Below are 25,804 nucleotides of genomic sequence, written 5' to 3' on the forward strand. Positions count from 1 at the left end.
TGTAAGTCCAAATGAACTCATCATCTGTCTGTCCATCTTCAGGTGCCATCAAAGCTTCATGTTATTCCATTGTGTTGTGAGATGGTAATTGTTAATTTAGACTAACATTGAAGACACCAATATTTGTTGTTTTGGTTCAGTAATGAATTGAACACTATGGGGTCTATATCTTAAGGAGCCATTTTACAAATATGTTATTATTTTAACTTTCTTTTGCCAAATTGTAACTTCACCTTAAAGGGGATTTCAAGGCATTTTTATTGTTTTTCAGTATGTTTTCGATACAGTCCTGCATGATTGTTTTCATACATTTCTAGATTAAACAAGAACAAACAGTTAACAATGTGTATTGTGTTATGCTTAAATTCACAATTCCAAATACAATATGGCCTCTCTCAACCATCTTATGTGCTGGTAATTTGAATGTCATTACCTTTATGTCTTTAATGAGCAACATATTTTCTCTGTAAAACTATATGATACTGTATACGATTTGGAATGTTTTTTCTAATTACTTTCTGAATTTCAAACTTTCAGCTTTTGTTTAATAGTTAGAAAAGACATATTTTAGGTTATAACTATAGAAAACGAAACGATGAGGACATTATGATTGTAGTGCTGTATGTGTAGGCTGAAGTGTTTCAGGTTGATGCACATCAATGACACACCTGGAAGGATCTGGAAATGGCTCCTTATGCTGTAGCCAATTTATCAAATGTCAAATGTTCCCAAGATGTGTAACATGTTAACGTTTTGATTATGTTCAATACATTGGCATCAATAATTGGTGTCAATTATGTGGATGACCTCTGTTGTATACCCAGTGGACAGCTTCAGTGTGACAACCAGCTACTCACCAGAATTGTTTTTCACCTTTGTCAATTGTATTTGAACATATTGCTCACATGTTTTTTAGAAGCAGCCTCTTAAAGGAGTTATCAGCAAAATTGGAACAACAATGGCGAAATTAGTGAAACGGGTAACAGTGGCATTATGTAGTTGACCTCGTCTGTTGTCTGGCTTCACTGGATGCCAAGCGTGAATGTTGCAGTCTCTCTCTAGCCTCTCTCTGTATTCTACAGTCACTGTCTGCAACATTGTACATGTATCTGTTTGTGTGATTGGAACAGGGAAACTTGTGTATTTTGTAATTACATGTTAATTCACCAAGTAAAATATTAGCTGAAATATATTGAATAATCCAATTTCTATGCTACCAAGCCATTGCTTTGTTTCTTCTATCTGCAAGAGAATAGTTCACAGAACAATCACCTCAGTGGGAGGGGCCACTATCCAGAGCTTGGCCCAATATGTTAGCTTTGAAGCATGGAAGGTAGTGGTGTTTGGCAGGAAAGGATGTTAGTAGTAGAAGCAACATATTGTCTAGTACAGTAGATGTAGTATTTGCACAGCATGGCATCAGTGTAGAACATGATGGATACTGTAGCCTGTTAGCATCAGTGTAGGACATGATGGACAGTGTAGCCTGTTAGCATCAGTGTAGAACATGATGGACAATGTAGCCTGTTAGCATCAGTGTAGAACATGATGGATACTGTAGCCTGTTAGCATCAGTGTAGAACATGATGGACACTGTAGCCTGTTAGCATCAGTGTAGAACATGATGGACAGTGTAGCCTGTTAGCATCAGTGTAGAACATGATGGATACTGTAGCCTGTAAGCATCAGTGTAGAACATGATGGACACTGTAGTCTGTGAGCATCAGTGTAGAACATGATGGATACTGTAGCCTGTTAGCATCAGTGTAGAACATGATGGTCACTGTAGCCTGTTAGCATCAGTGTAGAACATGATGGATACTCTAGCCTGTTAGCATCAGTGTAGAACATGATGGACACTGTAGCCTGTTAGCATCAGTGTAGAACATGATGGATACTGTAGCCTGTTAGCATCAGTGTAGAACATGATGGACAGTGTAGCCTGTTAGCATCAGTGTAGAACATGATGGATACTGTAGCCTGTTAACATCAGTGTAGAACATGATGGACACTGTAGCCTGTTAACATCAGTGTAGAACATGATGGACATTGTAGCCTGTTAGCATCAGTGTAGAACATGATGGATACTGTAGCCCGTTAACATCAGTGTAGAACATGATGGACACTGTAGCCTGTTAGCATCAGTGTAGAACATGATGGACATTGTAGCCTGTTAGCATCAGTGTAGAACATGATGGATACTGTAGCCTGTTAACATCAGTGTAGAATATGATGGACATTGTAGCCTGTTAGCATCAGTGTAGGACATGATGGATACTGTAGTCTGTTAGCATCAGTGTAGAACATGATGGACAGTGTAGCCTGTTAGCATCAGTGTAGAACATGATGGACACTGTAGCCTGTTAGCATCAGTGTAGAACATGATGGACAATGTAGCCTGTTAGCATCAGTGTAGAACATGTTTGTACATAGACTCTGCTTTCATATTGGTTTGGATACAATAAAAAGCAGCCAAGAGGACATCATGTATAAGAAACACTAAATGGCATAATGTCCTCTTATGTCATGAAAGTAATCCATTATCCCAAGTTTAGAATGAGTCATAAAATTAATGTGTGTAGAGCTTCTGAAATAAGTTAGACTACAATATTGTTGTATGGGACATTAGGCGTGGGATTGAGTAGCTGCTTCTTCCACATGATGTTGGACATTCTCCTGCAGCTGTAACCAGTAGCAGCAAATTCCAAATAAGGCTGATGAAGATTGTTCAGGTTGCAAGTGTTGGTATACCATCTTTTGAATGAAAATAAGTATCATTATTTATTCCCCACTGTGTGATAGAGCTGTTGTCTGCCTATATAAGATTACTGGACAAGAAAAGTGAATATTATATCTGATTGATCAACTAGATTAACAGTGACCAGATGTGTCTTGGAACTTGTCTGATTTCTTGGTAGAATTACTCTGGTCTAGAAACAAGCCAGGGTTTTGTGGGCAAGTCATATATTCTTGTAAAGGTCAACAACTCACAAACTCAACACCAATGTTTTATTTCCTCTTCAAAGTGCCTCTGTATAAATCATCTAGCAGAGCATCAATATGTAACTATTGTCCACAGCTTGTCGCCCACAATTCCCATTAGTGAATTTATTTTGGTGAAGTAAAGATGATGAATGAAACTGTTTCTGTATGGTGAACATGTACCTTAGTATCTGGGAGGTTGGAACACTAATCCACCGTAACACCGTCACCATGATGTATATATCCTACTCACCAACCAAGTATGGTAATGGTTAACTTGAAGTTCAAATTAAACAGACCCAAGTAGATTATCGATATTGTTGAGCACACATACCTAACCCCAACACTAGTTTGCATGGTAATTTGTGTTAGTTCAGAGTCTGGTTTCACACATACCTTCAGACCACCAGTAAAATATGGAAAAATGTATTTTTCTGTTGAAAGAGTTCAGGATCCATGTTTGGAAAGAGGCTATCGTTTCCGCAACTGGAGTTGCCTGATTTTAAGAAAAGTAGACGGGATATGGAGGTGTGTGGATGACCAATCACAGCCCATGTAACATCACACCAAGCTTGAATTTCTTTCAGTTTCAATATTCACGTTTTTTACAGCTTCCACTTAGTTGGGTCATTGTAGCGACGGTGCTTTCAACACGCACAAGTTATGAAGCACTATGATTTATTTTGGAGCATGATTTTGATATGATTTGCAGTATGTTTTACTTAAGTATGTTATATCAGGCTTGCACAAACTACAAAATGTAAGCTGTGTGTACCTTTGACAAATAATACAAAACTGTCGAAGTCTGCCCCCATTGTCTGTTGATGCCCAGACTTCAACATGACCTGAGTATGCTTCTGCTTACACAGTTGTATTTCCACAATGGTTCACCGCACAAACAGCCCTCTCTCAAGTCTTGACAAACTGTAGGATGTACAGGAAAATTGGGCAACTATTACCTCATTTGAAATGACAGTCAGTTTGAGTACCATAGTAAAGTATGGATGATTGCTGGCAAGTTTTATTTGGATTTTTTGTTATACTATACATGTTTTCTCTAAAATGTTATCTAGATATTATCTCAGCCATATCTTACAAATATGTGTCATATGGATTATGACAAAATACCAGTGTCTGTTCCCACCAGTCATATGGGTTGTAACAACATACCAGTGTCTGTCCCGATCAGTCATATGGGTTATAACAACATACCAGTGTCTGTCCCCACCAGTCATATGGGTTATAACAACATACCAGTGTCTGTCCCCACCAGTCATATGGGTTATAACAACATACCAGTGTCTGTCCCCACCAGTCATATGGGTTATAACAACATACCAGTGTCTGTCCCCACCAGTCATATGGGTTATAAGAACATACCAGTGTCTGTCCCCACCAGTCATATGGGTTATAACAACATACCAGTGTCTGTCCCCACCAGTCATATGGGTTATAAGAACATACCAGTGTCTGTCCCCACCAGTCATATGGGTTATTACCAGGGGTCCGGAAACCGTCATATGCGCCGGACATGTCCGATTGGGAATCTCAAATGTCCGGTTTAAAATATTGCTTACCGGACATTTTAAAAAGTATTGTCCGGACATTCTTAAATTTTGACCGGACATGATCAACAGTTAGGACTGAGCAGTTTCTGTCTGCAGTTGCAACACAATGAAGATTAACTACACTGACAAGCTTTGTTTGTTTTGATTGCTGTAAATACATCGTACCTACATGATAGTCCAATCGGTCAATCACTGTAATAGGCAATAAACTGAGTTGACACTGATTATTCGAGGATTAATTACTGAGAACATCCTGTAAATTTGAGTGAAAGGTGTTTACAAATGTACATAAATACCTTGCATCATCGATGTACCTCATTATCCTCACAATGCTACGATACGTAACCTCAGACAAGTAGCGAAAGCGTGACGATAGCCAGTCGACCGATGCAGATCAGTCGAGCGGATCTGCCAAACCCTCAAAGTCTGGACGATCATTTTGTAAGTCGTGGCTAACGACTTTCACTTGGTTGACATGCAATGAGGATTTGCAGATTTTATCGTTTTCAGTAGCTAGTCGTATATTGAATCTTGATTGACCGCCATTTTGCTTTCTCGGACGATCGATATCAAATTTTTTTATGGTCAATAATTAAGTACAGATGAAAAAAGTATTCGAATAACTATTGCTATCAACGATATTTTAGTATTTGTGATTAAATTATCTGTCTTGTTTTTTAAAAAAAACTTTTCCCATGAGGTCACGTGATAACCAAATATGGGATAATAGTCTCGATCCAAATGTTACAACGCGTACACTTGAGCAAACTCATGAATATAACACATGAATATTAATTAGACCGTTCACTACGTTTAAAATTTTCCGGACCCCTGGTTATAACAACATACCAGTGTCTGTCCCCATCAGTCATATGGGTTATAACAACATACATACATAAAGTATCCAAAGAAATCAAAGCAGTAGTATTTGGTTAGTCAGGCCGTAGGGACGGATAATTTTTGTTCATCTAGTTCAGAACCCAGCTAACTGCTCACCTAACTGATTCAGGGACTGTCTGATGTTGTCCGAAGTGAGTAGTGTTGGGGGTGACTTGCATGTACACCTACTGCTTACTGGAGACTCTTACATAGGTGTGTGGGCCAGGTGTTGAAGCATGTGCATGTGGACATCTGTGTGTTCTCTAGCCTCTTTTACTGTGTACAATGTATGTTGTTACCATCTACACTAGTGTGCTTCCAGATACTTGTTGATACTATGACATGTTGGCAGTGTTTGAAATAGCTGCCTGTTAACCCACAACCAGAGATAGTGTTGCAGACTTGTAGAATAATTGAAGTGTCTTTTCAATCTGTTAATGTACTGGACCTCCCATAGATTGTGACAATATTGTCAACTGAATTCTGTCGGCCAGTACATCGATCAGCTTCAAAAGTTATTGTTGTTTCGACCACTGTTGGTCATTATTGTATATCTTCCAGTATTTTGGAGGTTTTGTTTCAGTGTGTATATGTGTTTGAATATGTCTCAAACAGGGAAACGCATTTCCTTGACCATGTTTGGACATGGCGTACACCCTGCTCCTGATTTGCTGCCTTCAGGATTGTTTCATGGACACAATACTTGTCTACAGGCGTGTTCAGCAACAACTCAGGTTCAGAATGTTCAAAACACTCAAACATTCTGATATTCAAATATCAAAGAATATATACCTTTCCAAACTTTTTTTTATCATTTGTTGTTTAATGCACTGTGGTGAGAGTTTCTTATTTTTGTAGTATGCTTGTAAAGGAGTGATGCCTTCAGTTGGTGATGGCTGTAACTGTGGTATTGGCAGGCCCAAGGGCAGGCAATCAAATGAACCAGTTTCTCTTTCAGCAGTTTGCCACCTATATTTAACAAATTTGTAATTTATGTCTTATCTTATTAAAAGTCAGATTAAAATAATAAAATGACTGTTGTGACATGTTTGGCTAGATCAAAAGTACAATGTTTGTTCTCTTGACAAATGATATAGATGCCTTATATCTGATGTATATAGCTCTAGTATAATGACAGCACCTTGATGTGACAGTACTCTAGTGATAACAGCTGGTATGTAGCATTGCTATCAACAGACTTCCTGTATAGGAAGAAAGACATGTTCAGCATTGGTGCAGTTAGCTTAGTGAACTACTATGTTGTAGAGGAGGAGGAGGAATGTGTGTGATGTGTAATGTCAACTCTGCTACAGGATCCTAACCTGCTGGATGAGGAGATTGACTGGTGGTCCAAATACTATGCCTCCACCGGAGAGACTACCAAATGCCGGAAGTACATGGAGCTGGGATACGACAATCTACTGGTACATATCACATTACTCACTACAAACATTCAACTTATGCTGATTTGAATAATCAAAACCTTCAAGTTGATACTAGTGGGATGCTTTACAGCCTTTATATACATGTACTGAGACACCCTGAAAATGCAGATCAGAAATATTTCGATTTTTTTTTTTATTTATTTATTTATTTATTTTTATTTTTTTTGTAGGGAAGTTTCATTATTGGCACATGAGGATGAAATGCTTGAGTTTAACACATTATGTTAGGGCTAAAAATATAATATTTTGATTTTACGCCGCTTTTAGCAATATTCCATCAATATGACAAATATCAAAAAGGAACACCAGAAATGGTCTCCACACATTTACTTACTGTATTCTAGGCCTTGTTTTATACTCCGAGATTAAATTTACTCTGTGTAATTGTCTCTTTTTCCCTGTCATTTTTGTGCAATTTTCACAAACTTCAGTCCTTCACACAAACAGAAATAAACATACATGAAAGAATGTTTATTCTTGTATGATATTTATTTCAGATCTTGAAATCTGAACTGGAGAAGACAGAGGAGTTCAATGGCTTTGTTGACTTCTGCCACAGTTTTGATTTGTGTCGGGGGAAAAATGAGGAAGAGGAGGAGTCGAATGTGGTTGGGGAGTTCAAGGTGAGATGATGTCTGTGTGTCTCTAAAGTCTCCCAGGAATACTTGCTGCAAGGGGTATGTGGATAGGGAGTTCAAGGTGAGATGATGTCTGTGTGTCTCTAAAGTCTCCCAGGAATGCTTGCTGCAAGGGGTATGTGGAAAGGGTGTTCAAGGTGAGATGATGTCTGTGTGTCTCTAAAGTCTCCCAGGAATACTTGCTGCAAGGGGTATTTTGATAGGGTGTTCAAGGTGAGATGATGTCTGTGTGTCTCTAAAGTCTCCCAGGAATGCTTGCTGCAAGGGGTATGTGGATAGGGTGTTCAAGGTGAGATGATGTCTGTGTGTCTCTAAAGTCTCCCATGAATACTTGCTGCAAGGGGTATGTTGATAGGGTGTTCAAAGTGAGATGATGTCTGTGTGTCTCTAAAGTCTCCCAGGAATACTTGCTGCAAGGGGTATGTGGAAAGGGTGTTCAAGGTGAGATGATGTCTGTGTGTCTCTAAAGTCTCCCAGGAATACTTGCTGCAAGGGGTATGTGGATAGGGTGTTCAAGGTGAGATGATGTCTGTGTGTCTCTAAAGTCTGCCAGGCCCGCTTGCTGCAAGGGTTATGTGGATAGGGTGTTCAAGGTGAGATGATGTCTGTGTGTCTCTAAAGTCTCCCAGGAATACTTGCTGCAAGGGGTATGTGGAAAGGGTGTTCAAGGTGAGATGATGTCTGTGTGTCTCTAAAGTCTCCCAGGAATACTTGCTGCAAGGGGTATGTGGATAGGGTGTTCAAGGTGAGATGATGTCTGTGTGTCTCTAAAGTCTTCCAGGCCCGCTTGCTGCAAGGGGTATGTGGAAAGGGTGTTCAAGGTGAGATTATGTCTGTGTGTCTCTAAAGTCTCCCAGGAACGCTTGCTGCAAGGGGTATGTGGAAAGGGTGTTCAAGGTGAGATGATGTCTGTGTGTCTCTAAAGTCTCCCAGGAATACTTGCTGCAAGGGGTATGTGGATAGGATATTCAAGGTGAGATGATGTCTGTGTGTCTCTAAAGTCTCCCAGGAATACTTGCTGCAAGGGGTATGTGGATAGGGTGTTCAAGGTGAGATTATGTCTGTGTGTCTCTAAAGTCTCCCAGGAACGCTTGCTGCAAGGGGTATGTGGAAAGGGTGTTCAAGGTGAGATGATGTCTGTGTGTCTCTAAAGTCTCCCAGGAATACTTGCTGCAAGGGGTATGTGGATAGGATGTTCAAGGTGAGATGATGTCTGTGTGTCTCTAAAGTCTCTTAGGAATGCTTGCTGCAAGCCGTATGTGGAAAGGGTGTTCAAGGTGAAATGATGTCTGTGTGTCTCTAAAGTCTTCCAGGCCCGCTTGCTGCAAGGGGTATGTGGATAGGGTGTTCAAGGTGAGATGATGTCTGTGTGTCTCTAAAGTCTCCCAGGAATGCTTGCTGCAAGGGGTATGTGGATAGGATGTTCAAGGTGAGATGATGTCTGTGTGTCTCTAAAGTCTCCCAGGAATACTTGCTGCAAGGGGTATGTGGATAGGGTGTTCAAGGTGAGATGATGTCTGTGTGTCTCTAAAGTCTCCCAGGAATACTTGCTGCAAGGGGTATGTGGAAAGGGTGTTCAAGGTGAGATGATGTCTGTGTGTCTCTAAAGTCTCCCAGGAATACTTGCTGCAAGGGGTATGTGGAAAGGGTGTTCAAGGTGAGATGATGTCTGTGTGTCTCTAAAGTCTCCTAGGAATACTTGCTGCAAGGGGTTTGTGGATAGGGTGTTCAAGGTGAGATTATGTCTGTGTGTCTCTAAAGTCTCCCAGGCCCGCTTGCTGCAAGGGGTATGTGGAAAGGGTGTTCAAGGTGAGATGATGTCTGTATGTCTCTAAAGTCTCCCAGGAATACTTGCTGCAAGGGGTATGTGGATAGGATGTTCAAGGTGAGATGATGTCTGTGTGTCTCTAAAGTCTCTTAGGAATGCTTGCTGCAAGCCGTATGTGGAAAGGGTGTTCAAGGTGAGATGATGTCTGTGTGTCTCTAAAGTCTCCCAGGAATACTTGCTGCAAGGGGTATGTGGATAGGGTGTTCAAAGTGAAATGATGTCTGTGTGTCTCTAAAGTCTCCCAGGCCCGCTTGCTGCAAGGGGTATGTGGATAGGGTGTTCAAGGTGAGATGATGTCTGTGTGTCTCTAAAGTCTCCCAGGAATACTAGCTGCAAGCGGTATGTGGATAGGGTGTTCAAGGTGAGATGATGTCTGTGTGTCTCTAAAGTCTCCCAGGAATACTTGCTGCAAGGGGTATGTGGATATAGGGTGTTCAAGGTGAGATGATGTCTGTGTGTCTCTAAAGTCTCGCAGGAATACTTGCTGCAAGGGGTATGTGGATAGGGTGTTCAAGGTGAGATGATGTCTGTGTGTCTCTAAAGTCTCCCAGGAATACTTGCTGCAAGGGGTATGTGGATAGGGTGTTCAAAGTGAGATGATGTCTGTGTGTCTCTAAAGTCTCCCAGGAACGCTTGCTGCAAGGGGTATGTGGATAGGGTGTTCAAGGTGAGATGATGTCTGTGTGTCTCTAAAGTCTCCCAGGAATACTTGCTGCAAGGGGTATGTGGATAGGGTGTTCAAGGTGAGATGATGTCTGTGTGTCTCTAAAGTCTCCCAGGCCCGCTTGCTGCAAGGGGTATGTGGAAAGGGTGTTCAAGGTGAGATGATGTCTGTGTGTCTCTAAAGTCTCCCAGGAATACTAGCTGCAAGCGGTATGTGGATAGGGTGTTCAAGGTGATATGATGTCTGTGTGTCTCTAAAGTCTCCCAGGAACGCTTGCTGCAAGGGGTATGTGGAAAAGGTGTTCAAGGTGAGATGTCTGTGTGTCTCTAAAGTCTCCCAGGAATACTTGCTGCAAGGGGTATGTGGATAGGGTGTTCAAGGTGAGATGATGTCTGTGTGTCTCTAAAGTCTCCCAGGAATGCTTACTGCAAGCGGTATGTGGATATGCTGTAAGTGGTATGTTGATGTGTTTAGGTAATAAGTCAGGTATTATGAACCTCTATATGAAGGATTATACATTTGTCATTTGTTGTAGGGTTCATTCCGAGTTTACCCTCTGCCTCAAGATCCAAGTGAACCCCTCCCAGTGAAGATTCTGAGCAATCTGCCCAGCAGTGATCCTGATGAATGTGTCATCCGGGTGTATGTCATCAAAGCCATCGAGCTGCAGCCCAATGACCCTAGTGGTTTGGTTAGTGTGCACTATCTATGTGTCAGTAACTAGGTTGTGTAGACCATTTGTCATGCATGTCAAGACAGTACATTGTCTTTTATCTATTCCTCTTACACTTTTCAGGATCCATTTTCAGATCCATTATCTTGCTTGGTTTGTTGAGAAACATTTTTTTTATTTCCAACAAAGGCTTAGGCCTATTCTTAAGAGGAAACCAAAGCATGTTTCCTTTTTGTTGTATATCAATGAAAAAGTTGTTCCATTGAAAGCTATATGACCTTGTGATGGGTAAATGTTTCTGCAGGCTGACCCCTACCTGGAGGTGTTGCTTGGTAAAAAGAAGCTCAACACAAGGGATGACTACATTCCCAACACGACAAATCCAGTGTTTGGCAAGTAAGTGCATACTCTGGCAATGTAGGATGATGTATGGCAACAGATATACAGGAATCAGTATTACCCCAGTGGGATGGAACTAATGAAACGTTAAGTGGTGATGTATATTTAGCTCACTAGTATTGATATTAAACTTTCAATTGTTCAGGAAAGTTGTCACTTGGCGACCATCTGTTTATCAGCAGTCAATAGACTACCTGTTAACTACATCACCTCAAAACTATCTATTTTTCATGATGAACAATTTCACATGGCCCCTGCCCTAAAACATGAGACTTTATGTGGGTCCATGAGACAGAAATTTTTTTTATATTGTTTTGATAGCTCCATAACTACTCTTCTATACAGAGAGATAGATTAGATAGAAATTCTCTCATCCAGTTGGACTTAATGTTACTGTCAGATGATTTGTTCTTTCGAATTTTTGGGGGCCTGGGACATTTGTCATCTTCTGATGACTCTTGTATTTATTCAAATTGTAAAAATATGACCTTTTCAAAAGCCAGACAGCCAAGAGAACTAGCTATAGATGTTGCAGGATATGTTGCTTTGCAAGGGAACTTTTTATAAAAGGTGGATTACATGCTCATAACTGAAAAAAAAGAAGAATGTTTTACGAAAAAGCTCATCCAATCTCATTAAAATCAGATCTTAGTTCTAGCTACTGCTAAACAAAGATCTGAGGACATCCCATTACGGGTCACGTCAGACCGACCTTGCGCGAACTTTGACCGACCAATGGAATGACCAATCAGAAGGCAGCTTTCTCCAGCTTTACGGCACTAATTTCAAATTGGTGACTACGCTTCGAAACATATTTTGACAAATTCTCCATAACAAATTTGAAACCTGAACAAAACAATATTCTGGAATGGCTAATAGATAGTCTAGATTGTATGGATTCGGTCGTCAAACCCGTAATTATCGTTCGGGATACCCTGTGTTAAAGTTTCACATTCCGACTGTCACTTTCATAATCTTGACGCTCTGATTGGTCGGATGAAAGGTCGTTCTGACGTGACCCCAAATAGGATGTCTTCAGATCTTTGTTTAGCAGTAGCGAGAACTAAGGTCTGATTTTAATGAGATTGAAGCTCATCATAACCAAAGCAAGTTTCTTATATATAACATCACATCTCACGTATATGCTAATGTCCTTCTTGGTGCATAAATAATCCATAGATTTCCTCTCAACACCTGCTTTATCAGTGTGTTCTGGGTAGAATAACTTCATTGTTGTACATTCTTGATGGCTGAAAATGTCACTGCTTACATGCTTCTCACTCAAGCAAATCATGCATGTTTGATCATTGTGCTAACATAATGAAATCTCTATTTTTCAGAATGTTTGAAATAGTGGCTTCCATTCCTTTGGAGAAGGATCTCCTCCTGCGTGTGAAAGACTACGATCTGATCTCATCGGATGATGTCATTGGAGAAACATTGATTGACTTAGAGAACCGTTTTCTCACAAAGCATAGAGGAACATGTGGCTTGGCCAAGTCATACTGCACGTATGTGATTGTGTATATGACACATTTTGAATGTCTAATTGATTCCAAGCTAAAGTGTTAGAATCCTAGTGTTATTATTCTAGAAGAGAGGGAAGACTATTTGGCCACTGGTTCTAACCTTCCCATTTGAGTGGCCAAAATCTTGCAACACTTCCAGAGCTATGGCTGTCCACAGTTGATGCAGATGTGTTTTCTCTTCACAGGTCGGGCATCAATGAATGGCGTGACTGCATGAAGCCCAAGGAATTGCTGGAGGAATACTGTCGAAAGCGTAACCTCACAGGGCCTATGTTCTATGGCAACAACAGTGTCAAAGTGGGCAAGCGAGTGTATAACCTGGCTGAATTTGGTGAGATGATGATTACAAATACTAAGTCCTATCCATGCTACAACGAATTGTGTACCTTATTTGATTATATAACAGTACTGGTCTTCTGTTTGTTATTATTGTTGGTACATGGAAACTGCTATTGAACTGGGCTGACATACATGAGCCTTGTTACACTTCATCTCTGAAGGAATGACTGACACAGGTTTTCTATCTCGCTACAACATCATCCAAATTGCTTCTGATCTTTGATGTGTCCATAACACAGTGTGAAACTATTTGCACAAACACACCTTGTACCATGGTCAATTTGGTAATTGTTCAGGTAGTAGATTTTTTTGTGAGATGTTTAGATTTTGACCCTTGTTTGACCTTTTCAGTTTGGACTGACTAGTAATTTTCCCAGCATGCAGCATAGTCTCTGAAAACACCATCGTCTTAAGACCCCAGGACAGATACAGCTGAATCTTCACATACTTGTTCCCACAAATGTTGACCCCTGAAAGCTTTCAGTAGCAGTTATATTGCAGACCTTATTTTGGCCCGTGTCAGCCATTTCAGCTCAGAATGTTAGTATACCTCTTGATTATTGTATGGATGCCATTATGTGTGCAGAACAAAACAAGAAAGCCAACTCCCACTGGGGTCCTCCTGAGGAGCGCCTTGCCCTGGCCGTGCTCAACACCATGCCGCTCGTGAAAGAACATGTTGAAACACGCCCATTGTTCAACCCTCTACAGCCAGGGATAGAGCAGGTGCATACTACAGTAATTCTGTAAAGCAAATCAACAATGTTTAATGTCACAACCTATGTCCAGTGTTATAACATGAAAAAAAAAGGTCAGTGAAAATCTGTATGAATTTCTGTTGGGTAAAAACAAAAAACCTCCACACACAAAGTAAAAGTGTTGGCTCACGTAGGACACCGATTTTTGAACTTATCCTTCATTACTCTTTAATGCATTCACTGCATGTTCTTGACAGACAGAAGAGCTGTGTGAGGTCTTGCTGAAGAAGAAGTTGTTCCAACTGGTTGTGTGACTAATCCCATCACGTATCATCACATTGCTGCTGTCACTCAGAGAGAACAATCACCTGTTTTGATTACTCAACTTTACCCATTACAATCCTTTGCATGTTATTACAACACTATAGTTTATGTGAATTATATCCTTCGTATGGTTTGTGTCTTCTTATGTTACATATGGCTTTTACCATTGCAATAATATTTAATGCTTGATAGTGGCTTTTTGTCACAGTAAGTGTCAGGTGTATTGTTGTTCCAATTAACTATTTTGATTCACTTCATGGTCACATTTTTTCGTGTAATGCATTTTGTATTCTTTCTATTGCTTGGTTCTTCTCATACATTGTTGTACCTTTACTTCCCTATGGTTATTGAAGTGTTGTATTCTCCTTTCTTTGCGTTATCGGGGACATGGGTGGCCCTGTCGTCTAAGGCGCTGCGATTCGCTGTGCAGAGTTGCGTTCCTTGGGCACGCCAGAAACCTATGATTGTGGGTTCAAATCCCGGTTCGCCCCGATTATGTTTCGAGGTTTGTCAGCACCATGCCTGTGCCCGTTGGTTTCACCGAAGTGGTAAACGTCTGAGACCTGCATCACTTCAGGCTTTCCTCCCACATTAAGCTGACACACCGTGATATAACTGGAATACTGTTAAAAGCGGCGATAAGCCCAACTCACTCACTCACTCACTCACTCACTCACTCACTCACTCTTTGCGTAATCTTATCCCTTCACCATTGTGTTCTGTGATTTGGAATATTACATACACACACAATCATGGTTCGATTGATTACACCTTCTACTTCATTGCAGATTTATGTCCTGTTGTGCTTAGGGTCACGGTAACAAGTCTGGCTGGAACCCCCACCCTTTGTGTCTGGACTGCTGCCATATATGTTTGACAGCTTCAAATGTAGCTTTTGCATACCCCTCTCTCCCACAGCCTTCTCCAAGTACCTGAGCATCTCTCGGGAGCGCTGTTTGCAGCAAGCTTGTAGACAAGCTAAATAGAAGATGTCTTACTCCTCTGGGACTGCTACATCTCCACTAGCCACAGCTTCTCCAAGTTCTTCTGGCTGGAAGCCCTTACCAGCGTGTACTCCTGTAAGACCAGCCTCCCCTGTATCTCTTCTACCTGTGTTGACAGGCAAACACCTCCCCTCATACGGTTGGCAGTGTCTACTCCAGAGACAACAGTACTCCAGATGCCGATGAGCGAACTGAAGACTATGTCTATCTACACGTCAATGACCAGGTGGCGCCTTAACAACTCATCCAGGCTCCCTTATATGGAACCCTCCTAGTTGCAGATGATGGCTTAAATACAACGATCAAAGAATTTTCTTTCTGTCGCTTTTAGTAGACATGATCTGCACCAAAAGTTGAAGATCACAAATTCACGACCAATTTGACATTTGACAGAGTCGTCATATGCTACTGGATACCCATCTTGGGATCATAGTTCACAAGACAGGACCAAATGTCACACTTATCATGGTGATAAACATGCCCCTCCACCGGCCATGTCACACATTCTACACAGACCTGGGAAACGCCAGTTGTCTGTCAACAACACAGTTCACAGTCCGGGGACGACACATTCACTCCTTCAACAGACGTTCTTGGTTCAGATGGTTCTTGCATCTGATCCTGTTCTGGTCCAGCATATTCCCAGATGTTGAAACGCCCGGCAGACGCCCTCTCCAGACTAGACAAGGTAGCTCCCACAGAGTGGAAACTCCATCAGTGCCTTTGATCTTGTCAACACCTCGGTTACCAGCCAGAACTTGATAGCGTCTTAGTGGCCAACAAAGGTCTGGTTCATGGATCTCAAGGAGATGTCTGCCAACAATTCCACCTCAAAATCCCAGATTGGCCAAACCTGCTGATCCACTCTCACAGAAAATAGCCCCACACAGCTCCAGACATCCTCATGCCTGGTGATCTACTCGACAAGGGCAGCGAAGGCAATCACCTTGGCGCACAAAGCTTCCACCAGGGGCCTTTATGATTACAAGTGGCACTCCTTTGAGAGTTTCTGCAAGGAGAAACACCAGGACCCCACCTCAGTGTCACCCCAATTCTTGGCTGAATTTCTACTGTTCTACACCAAAAGCTTCTTCTGAAGGGCAACCCCATCACAACCCACCTTGTGGCCCTAAACTCAGTCTTGACCAAGATTCCCGAACTCCAAGCGTTATTACGCTCCTTTCGCCTTGAAGACCAGAATGCCAAGCTCAGATCCCAGGCATTGGATCTGAATGTGGTGCTTACCCTTCTGAGAGGTGCTTTTTGAGCAACTCCACTCGGTGTCTTACTACAACCTCACCAAGAAGACTTCTCATGTCTCTGGTTACAGCGGCACGAGGGAGTGAACCACATACTTTTGATGCCACCCGTGTTAGATGAGTGCAGAGTGCATGGAGCCGTTAATCTTGGGCCGTGCTAGGACTTCATTGCCAAGAATCAACTCCCAGGGCAGCCAGACAGATCTTTCACAATCCTGCCCCTATCTTCAATAGTTGGGGTTGAGGATGAACAGGAACTTCTACTTTGTCCGGTGTCTCTTCTGCGATGATTCATTCGATGCTCTAAGAATCATCGAGGACAATGTTCCCGCCTTTTCATCCCTGTATCTACAACATGACAGGTGGAAGTTAGCCGCAACACGAACTCCCAATTGCTCCACGCCATCATTTTTCAGGCCTATGAGGCCACGGGACTGGATCCTCTGAGAGCCAACAACCCACATGAGATATAGGCGGTTGCCTCTACCATGGCGCTTCACAGAACTGCTCCATCCAAACCATTATGGTAGGTTGCTTCTGTTTCTTGGACACAGTTTTTTCCAGCCGCTACTTCCGAGATGTCGCCTTAGAAGACATAGTAGTCATCTGCAGCTTTGGTGCTTCTCCAAGGTCCCGAATCCCAACCTTTTGATCTGTCCGGTGTCACCCCAGACTAGAAGGTTACGTGCTGCATGCATTGGCTCACCAATCCTCGTTGCCATTAAGAAGCTCCTACTGTCCAGAGCCAGCCTTACCCAACCTGCGCAGTGTTCGCACCCTGACAGGGGCGTTATTCTGCTAACCAGCAGTTTGGCTTCATAATACATTAGCGCACACTAATTTCTCTTGCTGCTTTTTACCTCGACAGCCTCATACTCTCGGACAGTCCACGGACTGGATTGATCGCAGTAGTTCCAGATCTGCGCAAGTGATACACTCAGCGACTGCCGTGAACTACTGGAGAGTTTATGTCACTGAGGACCGCATCTGAAGGTATGCCCTCTGCAGTACTGTCCAATGCAGATGCATTAAAGAGAAATGCAGGATAAGTTAAAAAATCTTAGTAAAATCTAAATATTTTTTACATTTGTATACTTATCCTGCATTACTCCTTAATGCATTCACTGCTTACCTTGCGACAAAAAAACTGGGACAGCGTACCGGCGATGGTCCTTGGGTGAATGGCTCTGTTCCGTAATCCCACTTTTAAATCCCGCCGTCGCTGTTCCTGTGACCTCACGTGACCAAAGGTCAATTCTTCACATCACTGCCTGTCACCCGAGCTTAAAAAACATACTTTGGAGGTTTCCGAAGCCAAAGTGGGGAGGCAAGTCTGCGACGGGTGGGCCTTAAATTTTTTACTTATCCTGCATTACTCCTTAATGCATCTGTATCGGACGGTATGGAGGTGGGAAATCCTCACAATACAGAAAGCTCAATAATTCACACCCCGACAACATGACACAGATTGTTCAGTAAACCGTTAAGCGGAAAAGTTGAGAGAAAACGCCTATACGGTAGGGTATTACAATGTGGCAAACAATTGCACATGGGAATTAAAGAATAGTTCCCTATACATTTTTGTAATAAAGACAACGAGCTGCTCAGCCAAATCTTTACTTACTATATAATTATAGCCCTGATGACAATAACTTGTCTTCCCCTGGCGAAATCTGATCGATTACACCGAACAGGAAAAGGCTCTGTATAGGGTGCGTACATTATTTGCGTCGAGGGTTGGTAACTTGCTGAGCTACAACCAACGGCCCAAAACTCTGTACACCTTCAATGTTCTCGAGAGTCACATCGCGAAGATAATGACTAGCGAAAACTGTGTCAGACCTCCAAAAACATCCTTCCATGATTGTCTTGATAGTACGATTGCTGTGTAAGGCCATGGTAGAGGCTAATGCCCTGATCTCATGAGCATTATTCGTTCTTGGTGGATCCAAATTGGCGATCGAATAGGCCTGAAGGATGACTGCACGTAATCATAAGGATATGGTGTTGCGACTGACCTCGGTTGTGGATGTAGTAGATACGGGTATAGATAACCGCTTCCTCAAACCACGCCTAGTCTTGGAGCGGCGGATGATAATTCTCCGTGCCCGTACCGGACATAATAGAAGTTCACCCTCATCCTCACTGCCCACAATCGTCGAGATTGGTGGAATGGTGAAGGAACGATCAGGTTGGCCTGGTAATTCATTTTTGGCAATAAAATCCAAGCACAACCCTAGATGTACCGCTCCGTGCGTCCCATGCTCAAAACGAACCCGGGTGATGTCGATTGCATGTAATTCGCTCCCCCATGCCGCTGTGGCTTATGCCAAGAGAAACATTGTTTTCTTGGTGAGGTCATAAAAGGAGGATGCATTGAGGGGCTCAAAATGGGGGCCCTCGCAAACCTCGAAGAACCACGTTCAGATCCCACGCAGGTGGGCGGAACTTGGTCTTCTGATCCTCAAGCCTGAATGAGAGTATAATAAGGCCTGTAGTTCTGGGATCTTAGTAATCTTACGATTATCCAGAACGGCCAACACTGAGTTAAGTGCAACCAAGTATGGTGCTACCTTTCAAGTGTCTCTGGGTACACAGATGTAGGAGGTATTCAGCTAAAAACTGAGCTGATGCCGTAGTAGGATCTTGACCTTTTGCCTTGCAAAAAGTTTCAAACGATCGCCACTTATCATCGTAAACGGCTCTAGTAGAGGGACGATGAGCTAAGGTTATAGCTTTTGCTGCCCGAGCCGAATAGCCTTTTGCACTTTTTAAGACGAACCAACCAACCGTGCAGATGAAATTTGTCCGGTGTTGGATGAGGCAATTTGCTGTGAGGGTGGATAAGTAGGTTGGACCACTGTGGAAGGGGTAGTGGATCGTTTCCTGCTAGCTTTCTGAGCTCGACGAACCACCCTCTCGCTGGCCACCAGGGCGCGACCAAAGTCAGAGCAAGTGCTGTCTTATCTCTTGGATCTTTTGTATTACCCTGGGAAGTAGAACTGGTGGCGGAAATGCATACGCCTTTAGTCCTTCCCAAGGAATGCTGAATGCATCCACCGCCCAAGCCCTCGGATCTGGTAACGGGGAGACATCTGTCAAAAGTTGGTGGTTTGGGCAAGTTGCAAACAGGTCGATGTTTGGTTGCCCGAACTTCCGAACCAATATTTGGAATGCTTCTGTGTGAAGTTTCCACGCGGTGGGTGCTACCCTGTCTGGGCGTGATAGAGCATCGGCCAGAATGTTTCGACATCCTGGGATGTGCTGAACTATGAACTGTAGTTGCAGCCGATCCACTAGATGGAAAAACCTGAATGTCTGTTGAAATAGCTAGTTGGAGTGTGTTGTTCCCTGATTGCGCAGGCACCACACCACAGTGCTGTTGTCTGTGGATATGGAGAGTTGGGATGATTGTAGTTGATTCTGCCAATGGGATATGGCTAGAATTACGGCTTCCAACTCCAGATTGTTTATGTGCCATTTCCGATGAGCGCTCGACCATAGCCCTGAGACTGTCTGGTCTTGTAGATGAGCACCCCACCCCTGAAGGGAGGCGTCTGCGAATAGGTGTAGATTTGGGGACAACCCTGATAAATAGATTCCTCATAAGACATTCGACTCTATCGTCCACAAACGGAGATAAGGTCTCAAATGCGTTGTTAGCATGATGGCCCTGAGTGGATCCTGACTCCTGATGTAGGGATTTAGGAATTGTTGTATTGGGCATAACTGTAATCGGCCTCTGTTGGTTAGGTCCTGGGCTGAGGTGAGTAACCCTAGCAACACTTGCCATTGGTGAAGTGTGCGTGGTTGACAAAGAGCAGGTGACAGGAGGCGTAAAATCTTGTGCCATCTGTCCCTGGGGACCGACAGGAGGTTCTGATCTGTTTAAAATAGTCCTCCTATGAACGGGAGTCGAAATGATTGAGTTAACTCCGATTTCGCCTCGTTGACTATCCAACCCAGTTGATATAGTAGTCTTGTGGTGAATTCCCGGTGGCATACTAACGTTGTCTATGTACGACTGGAACCAAATGTTCCTCAGCTGTAGAAACACAGTTATGGGCTTCATTATTCATGTAAATAGCCACGGGGCCACTGAAATGCCAAATGGGAGGTCTGCCCACTGGTAGTGGACCCCATTGAACTGGAACCTGAGGAATCTGCAATCTATGGGATCAATCGGTGTGTGCAGATATGCATGTTGGCCTTTAAAAGGACATGTTGCTTCCTTGGATAATTCCCCGGAATGGGTGCCGTGGTCAACGGAGGAAAAACCTCTATGTCTAGTTGGTAACCCTGGCGTAGAATGTTGAGAACATAATCGTCCCTGAGGATGCTCCAGTTCTTCCAAAACCGATTCAGTCTCCCACATACGGGGGTATCGACAATTGGGACGACTGGGGGTAGGAGATCCCAGTCATGACTGTCTAACATTTCAATGGTTGCCCCTCCTATCACCTCCCTTACTGTGGTATTTACCACGTCGGGATTGATAAGAACCCTGGGATTTCCCTCTACCACGCCCTTTGCCATGAAAAGAATCTTGCACCTGTCTTTCCTTAAGCGACTCACGTCTAGGCCTGTAGTTGCCTGACTTGCCTGATCCCTGGGACAAATTTTGAGAAACATGCTCCAAAGCCTTGAGTGCTGTTTCATCCCTAGCATAACTGGAAACCTGATAAAGGTTTTAATACCCTTCGGATTTCTGTTTCAATAAACGCAACTCTGATATCCTGAACCTTAAGAGTGGTAGGCCTTGACGAGCCTGTCATTCTCTGTATATCCTCATCCAAACTATGTGCCTGGTTTGCTGCCTCAAAGCCATGAATAGGAAATTCATCTTTCCTAAACCTGGGAGGTCTGAATGACAGCGTAAGTGTGAGCCTGGAGAAGTCCTCATCCAAAGATCTAATCATATCTGACATCATAGGGTCAATCGGAATCGACCTAGGATGTGTCCAAATAGTATCTATTTTATCACGTCTTTTTTTCCGCCTCAAAACATCAAATACAACTTCACAACATGTTGAAAGTAATATGAAAAGAATACATCACCCATCGCTGAAGAATTTTAGAAAGGTAGACGAATTTGAAGGTCTAAATAAATAAAAAAACGAGAGCTCCGCTGGAAACGTCCTAGCTATGTCGCGACAGGCAGTAATGTGAAGAGTTGACCTTTGGTCACGTGAGGTCACAGGGACAGTGACGGCGGGATGTAAAAGTGGGATTACGGAACAGAGCCATTCACGCAAGAGCTATTCACCCAAGGACCATCGTCGGTACGCTGTCCCAGTTTTTTTGACACAAGGTAAGCAGTGAATGCATTAAGGAGTAATGCAGGATAAGTAAAAAATTCGTAAAATCCTAGATATTTTGTATGTTTGTATACTTATCTTGCATTACTTCATCTAAAGTGGCCCACCTGTGGCAGAGCTGCCTCCCCACAATCTAGCAGTAATATGATGATCCCTACTGTGCTCATGTGGAAGCTGGGTTCCAACAACTTCTTCAGTAAGACCTCACACAGCTCTGCTTTCTGTCAAGAACAAGCTTTGAATGCATTAAGGAGTAAGGCAGGATAAGTATACAAATACATATATAATTCTTGACATGGGTACAGTGTGTGAAGCCAATCTCTTGTATTACTGACATTGCTGGAATAGTCCTAGCAGGCAGACAGACAGACACACCATCCACACACTCACACACACACTGAGAGACACACAACATCTTGCGAGTGAATGTACAGTCAGGTATATCACAGATTGCAGTAATGCTGTTACACAGCCTGGAACCTTTACTGTTCTTGTGTTTCACTTACCTATGTCCACATAGATTGAATCAACATGAAGCCTTCTTACATACAACCCATCTCTATGTGACAATGTTTACTTTCAGGGCAAGCTGCAGATGTTTGTAGATATATTCCCCAAGTCACTGGGGGAACCAGGGCCACCCTTTGATGTGACTCCCAGAAAACCAAAAGGGTATGAAAACAGCAGCTGTCAAGTGTTTCTTGACTATATTGTTTATATACTGTTCTTCAATTCTGCTATATAGCAATGCTGTAGCTGTGTGTATATTTCATGTCTGTATGAAAGATGAACTATGTGTGCATATGGGTAAACCTATGTTACAGGTACATTGTGTGTGTGTGTGTGTGTGTGTGTGTGTGTGTGTGTGTGTGTGTGTGTGTGTGTGTGTGTGTGTGTGTGTGTGTGTGTGTGTGTGTGTGTGTGTGTGTGTGTGTGTGTGTGTGTGTGTGTGTGTGTGTGTGTGTGTGTGTGTGTGTGTGTGTGTGTGTGTGTGAGAGTGAACATCTGTTACAGGTATGCCCTGACTCTGTGTGTATATATGGGTAAACATCTGTTCCAGGTATGTCCTGAAGATCATCGTCTGGAACACAGTGGATGTTGTGCTGGAGGAGGAGTCCATCACTGGGGAGAAGATGAGTGATATCTATGTGGTGGGCTGGCTGCAGGGGATAGACGAAAAGCAGGAGACAGATGTCCATTACAGGTGGGACTAACATCACTTGTGCACGAGGTTAAATCCGTCTCACCTCCTTGTCGCGCTGTGTATACTCGGTCTCTACACGCTATGACCTACTGTAAAATGGGGATACATTCCAAGTATTTAACTTGACATCAACAGCTTGTTATGATCATTTTTTTTACCTTGACAGTTTGTACAAAACAGAAGTCTCCGGATTAACAGGAACATTTTCCCTGTATTTATGTTTGTGAATATGACTACGTTACTTTCTTTATATAATGACATTTATGACATTGTAAAGCATTTGTAATGAAATTTATAGGTCTTTGGATGGAACAGGCAACTTCAACTGGAGATTTGTCTTCCCATTTGAGTACTTGCCCGCTGAGCAGACGATGGTGGTGCGTAGGAAGGTGAGTCTGTTCACAGACTGCTGCAGTCTTACCCAATGGACATACAGCTGGTGTAAGGTACATGGACATATAGATGGTATATGGTATAAGGCACACGGACATACAGATGGTGTAAGGTATATGGACATACAGCTGGTGTAAGGCACATGAACATACAGATGGTGTAAGGTACATGGACATACAGCTGGTGTAAGGTGTATGGACATACAGATGGTGTAAGGTATATGGACATACAGCTGGTGTAAGGCACATGAACATACAGATGGTGTAAGGCACATGAACATACAGATGGTGTAAGGCACATGGACATACAGCTGGTGTAAGGTACATGGACATACAGCTGGTTTAAGGCACATGGACATACAGATGGTGTAAGGCACATGGACATACAGCTGGTGTAAGGCACATGGACATACAGATGATGTAAGGCACATGGACATACAGCTGGTGTAAGGTGCATGGACATGCAGCTGGTGTAAGGTATATGGACATACAGTTGGTGTAAGGTATATGGACATACAGCTGGTGTAAGGTACATGGACATACAGATGGTGTAAGGTATATGGACATACAGTTGGTGTAAGGTATATGGACATACAGATGTTGTAAGGTACATGGGCATACAGCTGGTGTAAGGAACATGGACATACAGCTGGTGTAAGGAACATGGACATACAGATGTTGTAAGGCACATGGACATACAGATGTTGTAAGGTGCATGGACATACAGATGGTGTAAGGTACATTGAAATACAGATGTGACAGGGAGATGATGCTCTTGTACCGGCAGTCTTCTTTACAACTCTACTGGATCTTTCAATGCAGGAACACTTCTGGAGTCTGGATGAAACTGAACTTCATCTGTCCCCAATGCTCTCGTGTCAGATATGGGATAACGACAAGTTCTCCGCTGATGACTTCCTTGGTAAGCGTTTTGCTCCCTTAATTATAACTTTTGTCCTGGCTGTGACTTGTCCTCCAATTGCTGCTTGCTCATGTCATGAAAGGCTATATTTTGGTTGTGATTGACTTGAATCAGAGGCCATGTAAAATGTCATTTGTTCAGTCATTGTTTGCTTCAACATATCTAACAACTAGTTTTATCAAACACAGGAACTTTGGATGTCAATCTGAACTCAATCCCAAGGCCAGCAAAGAAGGCTTCCTCTTGTTCCCTGAAAACCATCCCTGATATGAACAACACTAACGCAGTGAAGTCTGTGTCCCTGTTTGAGTGTCGGAGACTCCGTGGCTTTTGGCCATGTTATAGTGACGAGAGTGGAGAGCGAGTGCTAACGGTCAGTTTGTCATCATGTCAACCATAGGATTACAGGTGTATTGTAAATTATTTACAGATTATGAGACTTGTGTTTTGTTATTTGTCTTGAGACCAGCTGATCATACACACTCAAAGGCTCAGTTAGTGGACTTATTTTCACTTACAAACTTTTATATGAAATTGTGGATTTGAACCAGGGAAAATGTTTTTGTAAAAGCTTGCTGGTTTTGCAATAAATATTGTGGAGAGATTGCTTGAATCTGGTACTTTGCGGTATGTTGCCCACCCAGCAGGCCCATCCTGACTTCAAAACAACAACATTGATGTCTCCAGTGTTGCAGACAGCACATCAGTGGAGAATGGTCCTCATTACTAATTAGTCATGTTTCCTTCTTCACTCAGCCACTGGCAGGAAATGTTTACAGGCATCAAGGTGAAAGTTACATTGCGCCATATGTTCTTGCCAAGGCGATCACTGTGGAGGTTATTGTGTGATGACCTGTGGTGGAGTAATGGCAATACGGAGGACTTTGATGTTTGTGATCATGCGAATTTGAATGCTGGGAGATGCCGGGATGAGATTTAACAATTTTTGTAACAGAACAGCCCTTGAGTGACCTTCCAGCCCAATAACTCTGTACCATAAGTTGCAGGAGCTGATCAACAGTATCGATTCAATACAATGTTAGGGTGTTACCCTGGCCTGCACGATCCCCTGATCTGTCACAAATCAGATATGTCTGGAATAAAATGGAATGTTTGCAACATCTTCCACATCCCCCAACAACATAGCAGAAAAAACATTGGTCAATCCTTCCTCAGATATGGAAAGCCGTCCCCTAGCCTTTATTTGACATTTAGTGGCTTCTTTGAGGTGGAGGAGACCTGACTGCATCTATGCACAATGTGGACACAGTCACTACTGTATGGCGGGAACCTGCCTGTGAACCCCCACATGTGACATGACTCATTTGCATATGATTGGAGCACACTTCATATGTATATATCTAAAGACTATGTATAAAATTTGTATATAACTTTGACATGTTCAATATGAAGATTGAACTTCAATCAGTGTCTCTTTGAATAATGCATTTATACATTGAATTTATTTTTAAGGGAAGCAACTGGTGGTGTGTTTTTTTACAAAGGTATGTTTTTGTCACAGGGAAAAATTGAAATGGAGCTGGAGTTACTGACAGCTGAGGAGGCAGCAGAGAAAGAATCTGGTCTCGGACAGGAGGAGCCCAACATGCACCCACATCTGGACCCTCCAAAGTGAGATACTACTTCAGGCATATAAATTCAGCTGACACAGATTCCTTCCACAGGACAGTAAATATGTGTACCTGCAAAAATAGAGATAATCCTAATCTTAAAATCAT

At 42.7% G+C, this 25,804-nt stretch overlaps 1 protein-coding gene across 9 annotated transcripts in view; it reads left to right on the forward strand.

Annotated features, from left to right (window-relative positions):
• LOC139452043 (myoferlin-like) overlaps positions 1-25,804 on the forward strand; it is a 182,977-nt gene that overhangs the window by 153,918 nt on the left and 3,255 nt on the right. For 6 of the 9 annotated variants that reach the window (XM_071233332.1, XM_071233329.1, XM_071233333.1 and 3 more), the window contains 14 exons: positions 3,427-3,510; positions 6,743-6,853; positions 7,372-7,497; positions 10,540-10,695; positions 10,982-11,073; positions 12,417-12,587; positions 12,791-12,936; positions 13,531-13,670; positions 22,131-22,219; positions 22,608-22,751; positions 23,050-23,140; positions 23,966-24,065; positions 24,254-24,438; positions 25,588-25,697. In XM_071233332.1, the coding sequence (XP_071089433.1) occupies positions 3,427-3,510; positions 6,743-6,853; positions 7,372-7,497; positions 10,540-10,695; positions 10,982-11,073; positions 12,417-12,587; positions 12,791-12,936; positions 13,531-13,670; positions 22,131-22,219; positions 22,608-22,751; positions 23,050-23,140; positions 23,966-24,065; positions 24,254-24,438; positions 25,588-25,697 (1,745 nt within the window). Of the gene's footprint in view, positions 1-916; positions 980-3,426; positions 3,511-6,742; positions 6,854-7,371; positions 7,498-10,539; positions 10,696-10,981; positions 11,074-12,416; positions 12,588-12,790; positions 12,937-13,530; positions 13,671-22,130; positions 22,220-22,607; positions 22,752-23,049; positions 23,141-23,965; positions 24,066-24,253; positions 24,439-25,587; positions 25,698-25,804 lie in introns of all 9 variants that reach the window. The other 3 variants (XM_071233335.1, XM_071233336.1, XM_071233334.1) reach the window with 2 other exon arrangements.

The sequence above is a fragment of the Haliotis cracherodii genome, unplaced genomic scaffold (genome assembly GCF_022045235.1).
Source record: "Haliotis cracherodii isolate W230 unplaced genomic scaffold, xgHalCrac1.p SCAF_9, whole genome shotgun sequence".
NCBI lineage: Eukaryota > Metazoa > Mollusca > Gastropoda > Lepetellida > Haliotidae > Haliotis > Haliotis cracherodii.